General features: G+C 34.5%; 1 protein-coding gene across 7 annotated transcripts in view; it reads left to right on the top strand.

The window, feature by feature from the left end:
- The window catches only part of RABGAP1L (RAB GTPase activating protein 1 like), a 755,477-nt gene that overhangs the window by 107,803 nt on the left and 629,843 nt on the right, over positions 1-17,831 (top strand). For 6 of the 7 annotated variants that reach the window (XM_027074244.2, XM_027074246.2, XM_027074243.2 and 3 more), the window contains 3 exons: positions 2,641-2,707; positions 8,635-8,737; positions 12,242-12,408. In XM_027074244.2, the coding sequence (XP_026930045.2) occupies positions 2,641-2,707; positions 8,635-8,737; positions 12,242-12,408 (337 nt within the window). The remainder of the gene's footprint in view (positions 1-2,640; positions 2,708-8,634; positions 8,738-12,241; positions 12,409-17,831) is intronic. The other variant, XM_027074251.2, reaches the window with a different exon arrangement.

The raw sequence follows: 17,831 nt of genomic DNA, 5'->3' as shown, positions 1-17,831 counted from the left end.
CTGTTTTGGGCTCTGTGCTGGCAGCACAGAGCCTGCTTGGGATTCTTTTTCCCCTCTCTTTCTACCCCTTCCGTGCTTGCGCTGTTGCTGTCTCTGTCTCTGTCTCTCTAATAATAAATAAACTTAAAAAGTTAAGTATCTGTTACAATTAATGTAATAATATAATATCTCATTCTAAGGAGGTTTGATTGCAAGTTTTGGTCAGGTCAGCCTATTTACCATATTATAAATAATGTTGGATATGCCTCATCTGTGCTTTATACAGCAGTCCTAGAACTTACCATATCAGGTTGTAATTCCCTGTTTACTTGTATTTTCCTTCTCCAGTAGACTGTGAACTGCTTGAGAAAACAGGTGTGATGGCAATTTTCTACATTATTTATAGAGTTAACAAGGAAAGGTTGAATGCTTTGACCTCCCCAATGAAACACTTAATATCTGCATTAGGTGTTTGTGGTACTAATAATATCTATCTAATTACTGACACATTATTCCTAATAGACCTCGCTTGTCTCTGTAGGAAGCCTGATGTGCTTTAATGAAATATAATTTTGGAAATGACTAATACAGCTTGATGGAGAAAAATTGTGCAGTCTTCGTGTTGGAAGAACTTACTTAGAGTTCATATATTATACCTCTCCCATTTTCTAGAAGAGGAAGCAGAGGCTCAAGGGAGTTAGGTGCTTTCTCTAAGGTCACACTACTGGTTGGTGGCAGGATTTTTTGTTTATAACCCAGGAAAAGAGCAGCACGTTGAAGATCATCAAAGTAAAGTGAGAGCTGTTGCCATTTAAGGAAAACCTAAACTTCCAAGGCTCTTTTTGCAGTAGAATTTAACATAAGAATATTAAGAAAATATAAAATTGTACCAATTTTACCATTCACCTGCAAGTGCCTGGCAAAAAAAAAATGATGAAAAACTTTAAGTTTTCAAAAGAACAAAAAGCGATGCATACTAGATTGTTAACATTGGCTCTTAAGGGGGCTGACGTTAGAGAAAGGATAAATTATATTTTCTTTATATATTTTGGTATCCATTAATTTTTTACAATAAGTATATGACAGTACATACAAATCTGTTCTTAAAAAAGCCGTGAGAGATGCAAGCCAAAGCAAAGCATATGGTATTGTGAGAGAAGTCTTCTGACCTCATTGACCTGACTTCTTAGTTGAGGGGACCAAATTTTATATTTGAAAAAAAATTCACTCTTTTATTCTTGCTTAGCAAGTATTTAAGCAATAGTATAAGAAATAGTACAGTAAATTACATAATTAACATTTAATTTGTACAGTGTATATTATAGGAATTAATAGGGAGATTTTTCATTGTATAGTAATTATATTAAAATTATGAATATTAAGGTATTTTTTAGTAGATTCCATTTTGTTCAGTGGTACAGTAATATGTTTGAACTTTATCTTTGTCATGTACTTGATTGATTTTGGATGCCAAAAGAGAACCATGAACATGGTATCCTCAAGTACTCACAGGAAGTATATATTGTTTTACCACTTACTAGACTCATAATTGGGATAAGACTTATCTTGTTCATGGAAGAAAAAGCTGTGCTATTAGAAAGGTAAACTTTCAGAAAATAAAAAGGATCAGATTAAGTATTGATGTGTCAGCTGCCAGTATTTTGAAATGAAAAAAATCTTAACATACTTATTTACATTCTTTATCTCTGTATGAAATGTTCCATAGCATATTTAAAAATTTTGGAGAGCTGCAATACAAACCCTCTAGTAAGTGTGGCTGTGCGTTGTTGGCAGAGGGATAGTGAAGACAGATCACATTGCCTCTAGATTTATAAGACCTATTTAATAGGGAAAAGAATTTGAGTAAATTGTTAAATTTCTCTAGATTCTACTTTTCTTACCTAAAAGCAGAAATAATCATAGTCTAACAAAAATAAAAACGTTAGATTTTAGCTCAATTTTAGAGCTTGTGAAAATCCTTCACAAATAAAGTGGTAGTATTGATGGGATTCCTAAAGCTTCTCTAGCATCAGGAAACACAGAACAAAGTAAATAGTTAATCGTATATAGTATGTTGGATAATATCTTCACTAATATACTAATACATTTAGTAATGACCTTCATATAACTTTTTTTTCAAACTTAAGGTATAATAAATATTAACAGGCTACTCAGTGAAAGTGACTGTTGAAGGCCAGGGTAATTGTTTCTGTTAATCTGGCTTGATACAAAGAGAGAGCACAGTCTTATTTTTTTTTAATCTCCTTTTTCATTTACTTGGGTTGGTTGATTTTGATCTGTATGTTTAAAATAACTCCAAGGCAAATAAAGTCTCATTTCTACCTAGAAATTAATTCATATCTCACTACTATGTTTTGTTTCAGTCAGTAATTTGTGGCCATTTTATCACAGTTTCTGATCATTGGTAATATTTTACATGTAGAAATAAAGATCTGGGAATTTAGATAACTTATTTCTATGTGATTTTATTATGTACCTTAATGAATTCTTTTTTTGTGGTGTTTCTTTAAAAAAACCTAAAGCTACTTGTAAATACAGAGCTCAGATTGTGTAGTTATTATAAAAAGGCTTTTTGCTCACTGGGCTTCTATATATTCTTGATACCTTATTTGTCCTTTTTTTCCCCCCCAATATTTTCAGATGTTTTGGAATGTTATTAAGCCCAGGTCGAAACGTGAAGAACAGTGACATGCATTTACTGGATATGGTAATGATAATCTTAAGCACATTAACCAAGTATAGATGATAGTTATTTTATATTTTAGAAGTATTTTCTATTTAAAGATTTTGTCATATTGTCAAAATTGTTTCTAACTTTCAGCTGTGTGGTAGTACTAATTAGATTTGGAAACCCAAACGTAAAATTACTTATGAGGGAGAGATTTAGGAAAATTTCCACCAAAAAATCATATGCTAAATGAAAGCAAATAAAAGGATAGTGTTATGACAATGTCCATCTATTCATCTATTTAGGTTTTTAGGAAGATAATCTTTTCTTTGAGCCAAAAATAACAAGTACATGATTATAACAGGTATGCTTAGAGTGAATATGGTGCCTTTCATTTATTTTAATGCACTATTATTATTTGAGGACTGTGATGAATGCTTTTGTTTTCTTTAAAGCACTTCCATTTTTGAATTTATACTCCTTGGTAACCTGTCCTTAGCAAAGTATATTTACCGTAGTTGTATTTGTTTAAGGAATGTTCTTGAAGGTTAATATATATTCGCAAGTTGATGTTTGATGTGAAAATAGTATACTATCTTTTAAACAAAAATATTGTACTTAATGAAAACATTTACTTTGTGATTTAGAAATGTAGGAAATAGAGTATTAGGTATAAAGTAGTTAAGTATAAAGTGACTGAGATGTTTTACACTTAACTGATAGATAACAAGCACTACGTGTTTTCATCTTTTCAGCTGAGTTTTACAGATGTCAATTAAATATCATCAATTATGTCAACTTTTTAGAGTTATTCCCTGGTAATGTCACATTGATTTTCTAGTGGCCCTACAATGGTTCGTTGAACCTTTTTTTGAATACATAATTGTGTGGCAAGCATTGTGTGGAGTTCTGGGCTTATAGATATGGTAAAACATAGCTTTTGCCATGTGTGGGTTCACAGATTTGTGATGGAAGCAGATTCTTAAGTGTGTAACTACAGCAGTGGGTTAAGTGCTCTTCTAGATTGGTACAGTGAGCCACAGAAATACAGAGGAAGCATTGCACAGATAGGTAAGGTAAGAACAAACCAGTTCCACTGAATGTGAAAAGAAGTCAGCTTTCTTCCATCGCTCTTTACAACCTACCAGTAATACAAGTGGTTTTACCTAAGGCAAGTCATAGCATTTTGGAGTCCTGAGAATTCCATAAGGAGGTAGTTTAGGAACATGTAATACAAGTTCCTAGGTGTTAGTTAGTCATGGTCTTTTGGAGTTTAAAAGATTAAGGTGAATCACTGCTAGAGAAACCTAAATGCAGATTATAAAATTACAGACTGGCATTGAACTTCCTGGTCTTGAGTGTCTTTGGCAGAGCAGTCTTCCACTTTGAAGAGTCCATGTTGAAATCAAAGGGTTCGTCAGCATTGAAGCTTCTGTACAACAAATAGTTGGTAAAATTGGGAGGGTTTGTGTTTGCAGTTATCAGTAGTTGTGATTTATTACTGATCTTTGTGCTATCTTACTACATGGTTATTGAGCTTTGACTAGACCACATCTCATAAAATGGAACTTATTACCTTATAATGGAAACTATGGGACAGTTCTGATTATTATGAAGTCAATTCTTTGTAATCCTATCCCTTATAAGTTAGCCTAATTAGCCTTAGTTCTTCCCTCTAGAGCAAGATGTTATGTTCTTCTATGACTCGTTTAATTATGTGAACACTTTGAAAACAAATTTCACTTTCTTGCACTTTTTTTCTGACAGACTTTGAAAAATCCTACAATTGTATTTATTTTCACAATTTGTGAGAATTTTCTTTTTATCTTGAACAATATTTAAGAATGCTAACTTTTCTTCCCTGTGAATATTTTCTAATAAGCAAGATGAATTGAGACATTTTGTAAGTTTATAAATTTAGTTTAATATAAGATCTACATGAAAGAGAAAGTCATATTTATAGGTGAAAATATATTTTAGTCAAATGTCCATATTACTTACACATATATATTATATAAACAAAATCATGTATAAATAAAATTTGGTTTTTTGGGGATACAAATAACAGAGACTCCATTGTCTTCCAGTAGTGAGAATATTTTTGGTGAAGATCCTTGTACTGTAGGAATAAGGAAATGAGAATTTTTGATCCACAGCCATTGATACAGTTGGTGAGGAAAGTTTTTCCTTTACCCTTCAAGGTTCTTTTGGCTAGTCTAAGAATTAAACTGACATGAGACAGATTAACAGGAGAGAATTAAATTTAATTCCATATATGTTGGGGCTTCATAAGAATATGGTGCCTATAGGTAGTCAGACAATGAGGTTATATGCCATTCTGAGCTAAGGAGAACGGGTAGAAGTTGGGGACCTCAAAGGGAAAGAAGACAGTCCATAGGAAGATGAAAAAAAGTAAATGTTTGGCAAACAAATGTTTGCTAGACCACTCAGAAACAATGGGACATAGGAATTTTAACAGACTTTGCTAAGTTCCTCCCTATTTCACCTGCTTTATTTTATACTGTAGTTATCTATGGTCACTATAAGGGGGAGGTCAGAGGTTCTTTCCCAGTCTTTTGTTTTTTAAAATAATCAGACTAAAAATAGCCTACATGCCAAAGAGATACATTTTGAGGTGCCAAATTTTACTCCCCTATAGTACCTAGGAAAAGCATAACTGCAAAGTACCAAGAAAAGCTGAAAACTCAGTAGAGCCTGGTTTCTTGGAACTGGAATGTAATTTAAAAGTCCTAGAAATGCCTCGGAAAGCTTGTGGAGCTTTACAATTAACCATTTATTGACACTGGGCCAGTAGCTGGACTCATAGTTACAAATTCATTTGTATTTTAATCCAGTATGCTTATAATCTTTGTGTAGAACAGCAGAAATAAAATTTTCATGAAACCGTTCTTACCCCTTCCTTAGGTGTATGAGGAACTCTATTTTTCTTCTACTTGATTAAAATGTCTGGTCATAATCCACTAAATTGATTTGATGATCCACAGATGAGTCACAAATTGCTGTTTGGAAAACATTAGCCTCTCAGCTCCCGAGGGTCAGGATCATTTTGTTTTCCTTGCTGGATACTTAATAGGCATAGACCATGGGTTATAGTAGGCTCATTTTTGCTTAACAAATGGATAAATTAACACAAACTTACATTTTTTACTTTTTCTGTGTGTTCTTTCTTTCCAGTACTGCTTTACCCTACTGTTTGCCTACTTGACCTCATAGCTTCAGCTTGCTCATGACTTGACAGTTCATTTGTGGCTTACTGTGTTCTCCGGCCTCTGTGTTATGCCCTTTCTGCTATGTTCCCATTGTAAACTGCCACATTCTGTCTGTATTTCCTAGTTTATTTTCCTAAGAGGAGGGCACCTAGGGTTCCTGCCTTTTCTAGTTTGGGCAGAGACTTAGGTTGTCCGGATGTCCCTTACCTGCTGTCCCTGATTTTGTCAGCTCTGCTTGTGGTGGAGACAGAAGAGTTAGGAAGAACTCTTCAACAAAGACAGTTGAAGAAGCATCTTTTTTTTTTTTTAATTAAAATATTTTTTAAAATGTTTGTCTTTTTTTTTTTTTTTTTTTTTTTTTTTGAGAGAGGGAGAGTGAGAGAGAGAAAGCCAAGGAGGGGCATAGAGAGAGGGACAGAGAAATCCCAAGCAGGCTCAGCACTGTCAGCTCAGAACCCGATGTGGGGCCTGAACTCTTGAACCGTGAGATCATGACCTGAGCCAAAACCAAGAGTCAGACGCTTAACTGACTGAGCCACCCAGGCGCTCCAAGAAGCATCTTTATAAGAGGCTGGGAGCGAGCCAGTCTGTGTGATAGAAAGGTCTAGTTCAATAACAAAAATGCAGTACTTGATGAGGAGAAACTGCTATTGAGGGCTTTTGATGTAAGACAGTATTATTGTGGTGGTGTATTATGAGAACTACAAAGACATAAAAATACAGATGTTTGAGTTAGGCTATTTTGGTTATAAGGAACAGAGATCCACTTAGAACACCTTGAAGATAGAAGAGGTTATTGATCTTCATGAAATTGTACCTAAACACTACAAAGTGGTTTTTGCTATTTGGACTGTTCCTGTCTGCCTCACGTCCCCCCATGGGCTTGCTCTTTCTTTGAGTCTCTTTTTTTTTTGCTCCTTCTCTTTTTTTCACTGCTGCCCTTGCTCCCGGAGATCTGGTGCTCTGCCCCCCTGTCTTTCTATACCTCCTTCCCTCCCCTCCCCCTTTCTGTTTCCTTCTTTCTGTCTCCTCTTTCTCCTTCTCTTCCCCTTTCCCTCCTTGCCTTCATCTCTCCCTCCCTGCACCTTCTCTGCCCCTTTTCTTTCTGCTCCTCACTCTTCCTCCTTCCTTCCCTGTCTCCCAGTATCTGCCTTTGTATTTTGACTGCATGATCATTTTTAATGGTTTTTTGTTTTTCTCCGTTTCTCTCCTACCACTTAACAGTTTCCTAATACTCTACTCTTCTTTATGTGTTCTTTCCTACTTTTTAATTTCTGTTATCACTTCATTTTTTATGTGGCCTGTCAGTGCCTGGCTTCTTATTAAAACCTTTCAGCTCCACTGCTGACTGCCTACTTTTCTTGGTGTTTGTTAATTGAAATAAATAATTGGATTGGGCTCACTCATCTTTTTGGAGTCAAGCATGGCACAAGCTCTTGTTCAGAAATGGATTGGGTTTTTTTGGGGGTCAGATGCCCATTCTTGTTTTGAATGGGGATCTAATGAGAAGGTAGAGAGGATAGGCACAGGGAGGGAGAGAGGAAGGGGTGGGGAGACAGAGAGAGAATGAATATGAATATATGAAAGTGTTGAAGGTGCTGAGTGAATTTCCTTAATTCACACTCAAGGCCACATGAGTGTACTTCATCTCCGGAATACAGGGTCCCTGCACTCAAGCTGTACAGTTCGATTAGTGAAATACCACCAATACATGAGGAAAATAAACACAATAATTACCAAATGACAAATAATTTTATAGGGATTCAGAGAAGCTTCTGTGTGGGGGTAAAATTGGAAAAACAGTATTTATCTTTGTTTTAGTCTGATACTTCTAGCAGTCTCTATTCATAATATGAGGAAATGGGCACAGGAAATTTAAAGTTCTGTAGATAATACACTTTTGCCTATGCACATACTTGTATGCTGTGTGCTGTTCTCCCATGGGCACACCTCTAACCTCCCCTCCCCTGCACACGTACATACATGCACACAACTGTATATGATCCTGCTTTCACGATAGGAGTTGCTGGCTTCTTCAGTGAGGGTCAGGAGTGGGCTTAGTAGGAGCCTGAAAGAGTGGAGGAGATGAAGAAGGGGAGGAGTGAAGAGAAGGAGGGAGCAAGTATAAGAGTGAATGGGAGATAATCAACTTGGGTGTTGATTACCTCTATTAGCCTCCTAACATTGGTTACTGATCGTAAGCCAGTATACAAGTATCTGACATAGATAATAGAAAAGTATGAACTTTTAGAAGTGTTAATTGTGATAAAGTAAATTAATATTATAAGAATATATTATAAATTAGAACACTGGAAGAAAAATACCGCTTTTCTGTTGACTTACTATTAATTCAATTTAAACATCTTCAGTGAGATGTACACTATAGTTTTAATAGAAACTGTGGACATCCTTGTATGTAGGTATATGAAATTATCACCAGAAGTCTAAGATAACTATAACTTCACTCCAATACTATGTTTTTGTGAGTCAGTATATGAAGGTACAGCTCCTTCTATCCAAGAGGTACGTGTCTGTAAATAGAAACTCTGAAGAAAGCCTTAGAATTTAATAATGAAAGAAATGCTTTTGTAGGGTGGCGAATAATACAGAAAAAAATCCATTTGTAAATCCAAATTTTATTAAATTTGATTGCTTAAAGTAAGATATGTTTATAATTTAAAATGGTGATTTTCCTGATGCATGTATTCTCAGTAATTTCTGTCTGAATTTTTATAGGAATCCATGGGAAAGAGCTATGATGGAAGAGCTTATGTTATTACCGGCATTTGGAACCCCAATGTGCCAATATTTCTGGCACTTAATGAAGAAACCCCAAAAGGTAACTTTTCTCAAATTATTCATTATTATTTGCTTTAAATTTTATAGTATGGTCAATGTTGTTTTGCTGTGTTTTTAAAAATTCTGGAGCTTATTTAAAATGAAGTTATTTAGATTTCAAAGTCTTTATTTTTTATTTTTAAATGTTTATTTATTTATTTTGAGAGACATGATGAGCAAGGGAGGGACAGAGAAAGAGTGAGAGACAATCCCAAGCAGGCTCTTTGTTGTCAGTGCAGAGCCTGATGTGGGGCTCAATCCCACAAATGGTGAGATTGTGACCTGAGCTGAAATCAAGAGTTGGATGCTTAACCAACTGAACCAACCAGGCGCCCCATAAATTTTGCAGGTTTTAAAAAATACTTTATGCATTATGGGGAAAACCTCCACTTTCAAAAGAATCTTCCTCAAAGATATGTGAATTAGTTTTATTAGATTATGTAGAAAATATTTGGGGTTTGTGCTTTATATGTTACTATGGAGTTATTTTATTTTGAAGCAGAGTATGGAAGAGTATGGAAGAAATAGGGAAAGCAAATTCTGGAATTTTGCATATCTTTGGTAACTGTTCTCTGTTTTCCTTATAGATTACTTATATTTTTTATTTTTAAATTATTTTTCCAGTCTTTTGACCTTTGGGATCTTAGTAATGTGTATTCAGGATTTCATTTGTGGTAAACGCTTTTTTCTGTGTTGTTTACCTTTTCATTTTGTTAGACATGTCTAGTGTTAAACGATAAGTTTATGAGTGGTAAATAGTACATCTATCATTCTTCCCATTGTGTTTATTTTTATTCCTACTTTATCCAGATATCTGTTAATTGTCTGTGTTTTTTACCCCTCTGCCATCTGTCCTTAAACTAAAATTTAAATTTTTACCTCATGAGTTACAACTAATGTTGTAAGTTACACTAAATGCTTTACTGTGATTCAACCAATAATTTGTATTGAGAAAATAACGGATCCATTGGCTTGATCTTTTGTCTTTATATTTGTTTCTTTATATCCACAGTAGATTTTTGGTTAAAACAGGAACATTAATGAATACTAATATAGAAATATATTAATGAAGAGCATTACATGGTAATTATTCTCAAATTTCTTTAGCAAGAATATTTACCAGTTGCATAAATTGCATGCATTTGATCACACATCAAGCTGTCTATTTCAAAATGAGGGCTAAAAAGATAGAAAAATAATAATGATTATAGAGCCTTTCATGTATTAGGAATAAATACTTTTTACACCCACAGTTTGTAAATTCTGCCTACAGGCTTGTAAAGACCAGCCTGTAAACTTCTGTCTTATAATCATTCAGAAAGTAAACATGAAAATGAGAAAAATAAGCCAGTTGATAATTTTGAAGAATAAAATATAAGAACTTCAAATAGTGAGTTATAACAGCAATTTTTATCTGTTTTTAATGTAACACATAGTTCAGTTTGATTTTGTTCTTTAATATATCTTTGGTCTTCTATCAGAAGATAATATATTTTAAAGTATTTGTTCTATTAAAATAAACTTAATACTATATTACAATAATATTCTTATCCAAAAGATAATGTATTTTAAATTTAAAATTATTTCATATGCCATAAAAAACACTGACTTGATTTCTAAAATTTCCAAATGATGTCCCTGAGATTATAACTTACTCAAAGGATTCATGAATAAAACTTTGACTTCTTACAGAAGAAGTTGAAACTCTGGAGATGAAATGTCTTAGATCTTTTCACTGTACCACCAAGCTGTGTTTTCTATTCTGTTTTGTGTTATTGTCTCTTACACTTTGATAGTACTCTCCTTGGACTTTAAGGTCTGCTAAGTCAAATACAGTGTCTAGTGAATCCTCATTTCTCTTGAATTTGCAGGTAGAATGCTTGCATTACGTAAGAATGTAATGAATTTTTTGTTGAATTTGACATTAATAGAAGTGTAGTTGACGTGCATAAATGTTGTATAATGTTTTTTAAAAACACTATTGAAGGTTTCTTTTAATGGGCTTAGTTATTTGAGCTTCGAGAACTAAAAATGCTGGACAAAATAAAATTTAAAAATATTTAAGAAGTAGCAAAGAAATGACAATATGGAATAGCCAAACCCAGACTGAAAAACCCAATAAGAGGAGCCTGGCTGGCTTAGCTGGTAGAGTGCATAACTTTTAACCTCAGGATTGTGAGTTCAAGCCCCCACACTGGGCATAGGGCCTACTTAAAAAAAAGAAAAGGAAAAAAAGAAAACCAATGAATCTCAAGTAGGGTAAATAAAACAAAATAAAATCCGTATTTCAGCCTATTGTGAAACTAAAGGAAACCATTAGACACTAGCCTACAAGATTCTAGATCTAAATTAAAAAAGGCAATGGTGGTTCAGTTGGTTAAGAGTCCCACTCTTGATTTCTGCTCAGTCAAGATTTCATGATTTGTGAGATTGAGCCCCAGTTTGTGAGATCGAGCCAGGCATTGGGCTCTGCACTTCCTCTCTCCCTCTCTCTTTGCCCCTTTTCTGTTCATTCTCTCTCAAAATAAAGAAACACACTTAAAAAAACATTAAAAAACTTAAAAAAAAGTAGAAGTCTGTGGCCAAGTAAGCATTTTAATTTTTTTTTGAGGTTTTATTTATGTATTTGAGAGAGACAGAGAGAGACAGCACAAGTTGGGAAGGGGCAGAGAGAGAGAGTGAGAGAAAGAATCCCAAGCAAGCTCTGAGCTACTAGTGCAGAGCCTGACTTGGGGTTTGAACTCATGAAACTGAGATCATGAACTGAGCTGAAACCTGGAGTTGGATGCTGAACTGACCGAGCCACCCAGGTGCCTCGGCCAAGTAAACATTTTAAATAATAACTGAAATTGTGACTGATAGCACTATATTATTGCCTAAAATTACTTGCCAAGACTCTGATATAGATATATAACTGTACAGAAGAACCTTAATCAGTGTTTTTCCTGAACATACAGTGAGAGGACAATGAGGGTACTGACAGACCTTAAAGCATATACAACATTGCATAAGCATTTTCCTGTACAAAGTTAGCATCGTGAAGGTTGAACATCTCTTTTGATTTGACAGTCCTCATGCATCTCATCAAAGTGAATAGTTTCTTGTATCTCTTTTTATAATATGAAAGGGCAAATTCTTGTGATTTTCCAGAGTTTTTTGGGGAAATTTGAAAGATAGTTTTTGTGTAAAAGAAAATTACATCTTATCTGAAAATTTTATCTTATTTTTTATATTAAAGACCTGATTTGTGGAAGGAAAAAGTAAGGTTGTCAGAGATTTTGACCATTGGTTTAGATAGGATCATGAGTATTGAGAAGCATACTTGGAAAACGTGTTTGTTTACCCATTTAATCAAAGAGACAGTACAACATTTAAAATTAAACATAGATGGTAACATGATTGGAAAGGACCTTAGTTTTTTCATAAGTGGGGAACCTTTGTTTTCTTAAATAGTCAAGGAATGATAAAGACAGCATAATGTATGTACGGAAAATTTCTACTGCAGATAAGCGGGTGTACATGACTGTGGCAGTGGATATGGTAGTCACAGAGGTGGTGGAGCCTGTCCGCTTTCTCCTGGAGACTGTCGTACGGGTGTACCCTCCAAATGAGCGATTTTGGTATTTCAGCAGAAAGACCTTCACAGAGACGTTCTTCATGAGGTTGAAACAGGTAGGACCTTTTGTTCTTTTTGTATAATACCCTATATTTTTTTCTAGTATTTTAACACCAAGATAATTTTGTAAGTAGTGATAAAAAGCAATAAAATTAATAGTGTAATCAAGTGATGTTTATTGTCAACCAATAGAATATTTGAAAAAGCTACATCTAGGTAATGTAAGTTAAAAGAAAAAAAGGGATAGTATAATAATTATGCACTTTATTCACTAGAAACCTGTAATGTGTATGTGTGAAGTATCCACATACTTAATTGAAATAGTGATTTTATATATAAAACAACATCCTTTTATAGATAGTTTTTTAAAACCAAAAAACCAGAACACAGAAATGGCATATCTTTATAAAGTTATAATGAAAACATTTCCAAGTAATACCTATTATTGTCATTATTATTTCTACCAATATATATATGAATATATATGAATCAGTAAGATTATAAAATTACTTTAATACTAAAATTAGCAAAAGTGGGGTTTCTTTGACATCCCTATATTAGGCAGTGTTAGGTAAAATACATAATTTTTGTTTTGTAGTGAAGGAAGGAGGTATCAATGAAAAATAGTTTGAATTCTAAGGGTCTGTTTTGTGAAATGAGGGTAAAATGCTCTATTTAAATCATGGAAATCCTTTATTTATTATTTAGTACTACCACTTCCCTAATTTAATAATGTTTTTGCTTCTTCATAGACTATACTATGTGAAATGTAATGTGGTAAAAACAAGTGTCAGCATAGCGAACAAAATAGAAGCCACTTAGCTGTTTGTTTATATATATATATATGGCTCAGCTAGGTACTTTGAAATGATTGTGTTTTCTTTGTTTTTCATAAAATTACTAGAACAATGGTCTGACACAACTTTTATTACTATTTAGACCATTTCCTGTCTTTGTAGCATATTCTAGTGAAGATTATATGAACAGTATTCAAAATATTAGTCTCCTGAGTATCTTTTCATATTTTATTATGATATATTTTCCTCCCTCTCTCCCTTCTTATGTTTGATTTTTTTGGTAGCTTAATTGTTCTCTCAAGAATTCACTTGTTATTTTGAGCCAGAGGATTATTCAGAGTTGTGTAAGAGTAAGTAAAGGAGCTATGTAGAAAGTGGTCATTGTTCTTCCAGTGACAGTTAATAAATTATATGAATTCTTCCTTTCTGAGACCTGATAAAAAGTTAGCTTTTTCTTGGGGCGCCTGGGTGGCTTACTCGGTTAAGCGTCTGACTCTTGACTTCAGCTCAGGTCATGATATCATGGTTCGTGAGTTCCAGCCCCGTGTCAGGCTCTTTGCTGACAGTGTGGAGACTGTTTGGGATTCTTTCTCTGCCTCTCTGCTGCTCGTGCTCTCTCTCTCTCTCTCTCTCTCTCTCTCTTTCAAAATAAATAAATAAACTTGAAAAAAAAGTTAGCTTTTTCCCATATATGTGTGTTGATGTATATACATATATGGCATGATAAATGAGAGTACTGTGATTTATATATTTACGTAAATTTTAAGGATATATATTAGAGTAAATTTTTATTATTAAATGTTATTTTCATATTTTAAAAATTACTGATGAGTGATTGAGTAGCAAGTAATTAAGCATTAAAAATACTGCACAAGGTTATTTCATGTGAATTAAGATTAAATTAGATTTACTTATAATCAGCTCTACTAAATGTGAGACTGATTTATTTTTTGTTTATTTTTTATTCTTATATTGTGAACAATTTTATGCCCAAATAGTAGAAAATGTAGATTAAATGGACAAAATCCTCAAAAACGCAATTTACCAAAATGATGGACATAGGACTAAATAGAAAATCTGAATTGTTGTATATATAAAATATGGTGAATATGCAGTCAGAATTTTTCCCGCAAAGTGAACTCAGTATGAAAACTTTCACTGGTGAACGCCTCCAAAGCCTGTGCACTTGGGAAATGTACACACACACAGACATGCATACACATGAACATGAGAACACACACACATGCACGTATACATACACAGGCTACACCAAACTACACAGGCCTTCCCCTGAGAATAGACAAAGAAGGAGTACACTGCCCCCAAGGAACCCACCCCCCATGAAGACATTTTCAAGTTTTTATTAAATTCCAGTGAGTTAACATACAGTGTAATTATTAGCTTCAGGTGTACGATGTAGCGATTCAATACTCCATATTACACCTGGTGCTCATCACAAGTGTGCTGTGAAACTGGTTTAAATGAATATCAAATATGATGAAGATGATTCGTAACTTTAGTGGCATAATCCATGTTCAAGGAAAAGCGTGGGAAGCTATGGAGACTGAAGGCATACCTGCCCTGGGCAGAAATAAGGAAAATGAAAAAAATTGAAACCTAGGGAAGTTCAGTGAAGTACTAAAACTTACGTAGATAATTATTGCAAAGGCTGAGACTATAGCTCCTTACTGTAAGTCACACTATGTTGCTCTAAGGCCAGGCTACTTTCTTTTTTCAGTATTTCAGAGACTGAGTTGGTTTGTGGCCACTGATAGTAATTTTGAGATGTTGGTGTAGACTAAACAGCATTGGTAGAAAGAAGGAATTAGGTGAGCATTGAATGCAGTTCATGGTTACCTTGGAAACTCTGGGTCCAGGCCATTCCTAATATCAAGGATTCAGAGGAGAATGGGTTAGTTTTAGTTTGAGTGATTTGGATTTAGGCACTTAGAATCCTTCTGGGATTACTGGATTTACTGAATAAACCCAGAACTGGTCCTCTACTCACACAGGATTAGAACAGATTTCTGGGGGATAATAACATATTGGTTGGGATTCCCTATCCCCAAATTCTTTTTTTCTTGTTAGTTTTCCTGCTCTCAAATATAGCAGGAGTTTATTTGTATGCTGAGGAATGTAGGAAAATATGACTTACACTAATTAGTGTCCATTTGGGGCCAAATGGCATTTTCATTTCATTCATTTTCCACTCACAGGGAGTGAAAAGAGCATGTAAGAAGGGGACTGAATCAAGAGGGTCTGGGAAAGTTTCTCAGAGAGAGCCTTGTGACCTGAGTCCTGACAGAGGAGTAGAATTTAATTACAGTATGTGCAAATGCCTAGAGGGCTGGAAAGACTAGAGAGCACAGAAGAGGGGAAGACAGTAGGTGATGAGAGGAAGCTAGGTCCCTGATCACATGAGAATTTGTAGTCCATGGTAAGGGTTTTTTCTACATCAGCTTTATTGAAGTATAATTAGCACACAGTACAATGCACCCATTTTATGAGTTTGGGCAAATTTATACACTTGAATAGCCACCATTAAAATTAACATAGGCAATGTTTCTATTACTCTTAAAAATTTCATTTTGCTATCCCAGCCATTCCTCCCCAGGCTCAGCAGTAATCTGTTTCTGTCATTATAGATTAGAGTTGGTTTTTCTAGCATTTCATACAACTGAAATTGCACACTATGAACTCTTTTGTGTAAGGCTTCTTTCATATAACAGTGTTTTTGAGAGTTATCCATGTTGTGTGTGTCAGTAATTCATTCCTTTTTATTATGAAATGCTAGACTTTTGTAAGAATATACCCCAGTTTATCCATTTATCTGTTTGGAATTTTAGTTGTTTCTAGTTTTTGGCTAGTATGGTTAAAGCTGCCGTATGCATGTCTTTGTGTGGACATAGGTTTTCATTTATCTTGGATAGATATGTAGAAGTGGAATAAGAATACATAGAAGATACATAAATGAATCTTCATTTTAAATGCTCAAATTTTTTTGCCCACTATTTGTCTTCCTGCATTGCAAGAGTTCTTTATGTATTCTGAATATGTCTTTTGTCACATACACTTACTCCAAATATTTCCCCCTAACAATGGCTTGCATTTTTATTTTCTCAACAGTGCCTGTTGAAGAGCTGAATTTTTAATTTTGGTGGCTATATTTATCAAAAATTTTTTCTTAAATTTTTATTTGTACTATTTGACCATTGATTCCTGGACTCTATATTCTATGCCATTGATGTTTAGGTCTGTTTTTGTACCAATAAATACCACACAGTCTTGAGCACTACAGCTTTTTAGTAAATTTTAAAGTCTGGTGTTGTAAGATTTCTGACGTTTTTCAAAGTTGTTTTGTCTGTTTCAGGTATTTTGCATTTTTATCTGAATTTTAGCATTAGTCTGTCAGTTTGTTGAAAAATGCCCTGATTTAAAAAAAAATTTTTTTTTTAAATCTTTATTTATGTTTGAGAGAGAGACAGAGCACTAGTGGGGGAGGAACAGAGAGAGGGAGACACAGAATCCAAAGCAGGCTTCAGACTCCAGCCTGTCAGCACAGAGACCAATGCGAGGCTCGAACTCACAAACCACGAGATCATGACTTGAGTCGAAGTTGGACGCTTAACCGACTGAGCCACCCAGGCACCCCTGCCCTGATTTTGATTGAGATTGCCTTATATCTGTATATCACTTTGGAAAGACTTACTATCTTAACAATATTAGGTCTTCCCCATATCTGAAAAGCTAACGTCACCCTCAGTGGGGAAAAACTGAGAGCCTTTCCCCTAAGGTCAGGAACAAGGTAAGAATGCCCACTCTCATCACTTGTATTCAACGTAGTACTGGAAGTCCTAGCCATAGAAGTCAGACAACAAAAAGAAATGAAAGGCTCCCAAATTGGTAGGGAAGAAGTAAAATTTTCGCTATTTGCAGATGGCATGATACTGTATGTAAAAAACATGAAAGATTCAACCAAAAACTGGTAAGACCAAAACATTAATTCAGTAAAGTCACAGGATACAAAATCAGTGTATACAAATCTGTTGTATTTCCATATGCCAGCAATGAAGCAGCAGAAAGAGAAATTGAGAAAACAGTCTAATTTACAATTGTACCAAAAATAATAAGATACTTAGGAATAAACCTAACCAAAGAGGTGGAATACCTGTATTCTGCAAACTCTAAGACATTCAAGAAAGAAATTGCGGATGACACAGGAAATGGAAAGACATTCCATGCTCATGGATTGGAAGAATATTGTTCACTTGTCTATACTGCCCAAAACAGTCTGCAAATTTAATGCAACCCCAATCACAATACCACCAGCATTTTTCATAGAACTAGAACAAATAATCCTAAAAGTTGTATGGAAACACAAAAGACCCCAGATAGCCAAAGCAACCTTGAAAAAGAAAAGCAAAGCTGGAGGCATCACAATCCCAGACTTGAAAATATGTTACAAAGCTGTAGTGATCAAAACAGTATGGAACTGACACAAAAATCAACCAATAGATCAATGGAACAGAATAGAAAACCCAGAAATAAACCCACAATTACATGATCAGTTAATCTTTGACAAAGCAGAATATCCAATGAGAAAAAGACAGTTTCTTTAACAAATGGTGTTGGGAAAACTGGACAGCTACCTGCAAGAGAATGAAACTGGACCACTTGCTTGC

The sequence above is a fragment of the Acinonyx jubatus genome, chromosome E4, assembly GCF_027475565.1.
Source record: "Acinonyx jubatus isolate Ajub_Pintada_27869175 chromosome E4, VMU_Ajub_asm_v1.0, whole genome shotgun sequence".
Taxonomy (NCBI): domain Eukaryota; kingdom Metazoa; phylum Chordata; class Mammalia; order Carnivora; family Felidae; genus Acinonyx; species Acinonyx jubatus.
This window is presented reverse-complemented; position numbering and strand designations above follow the sequence as displayed.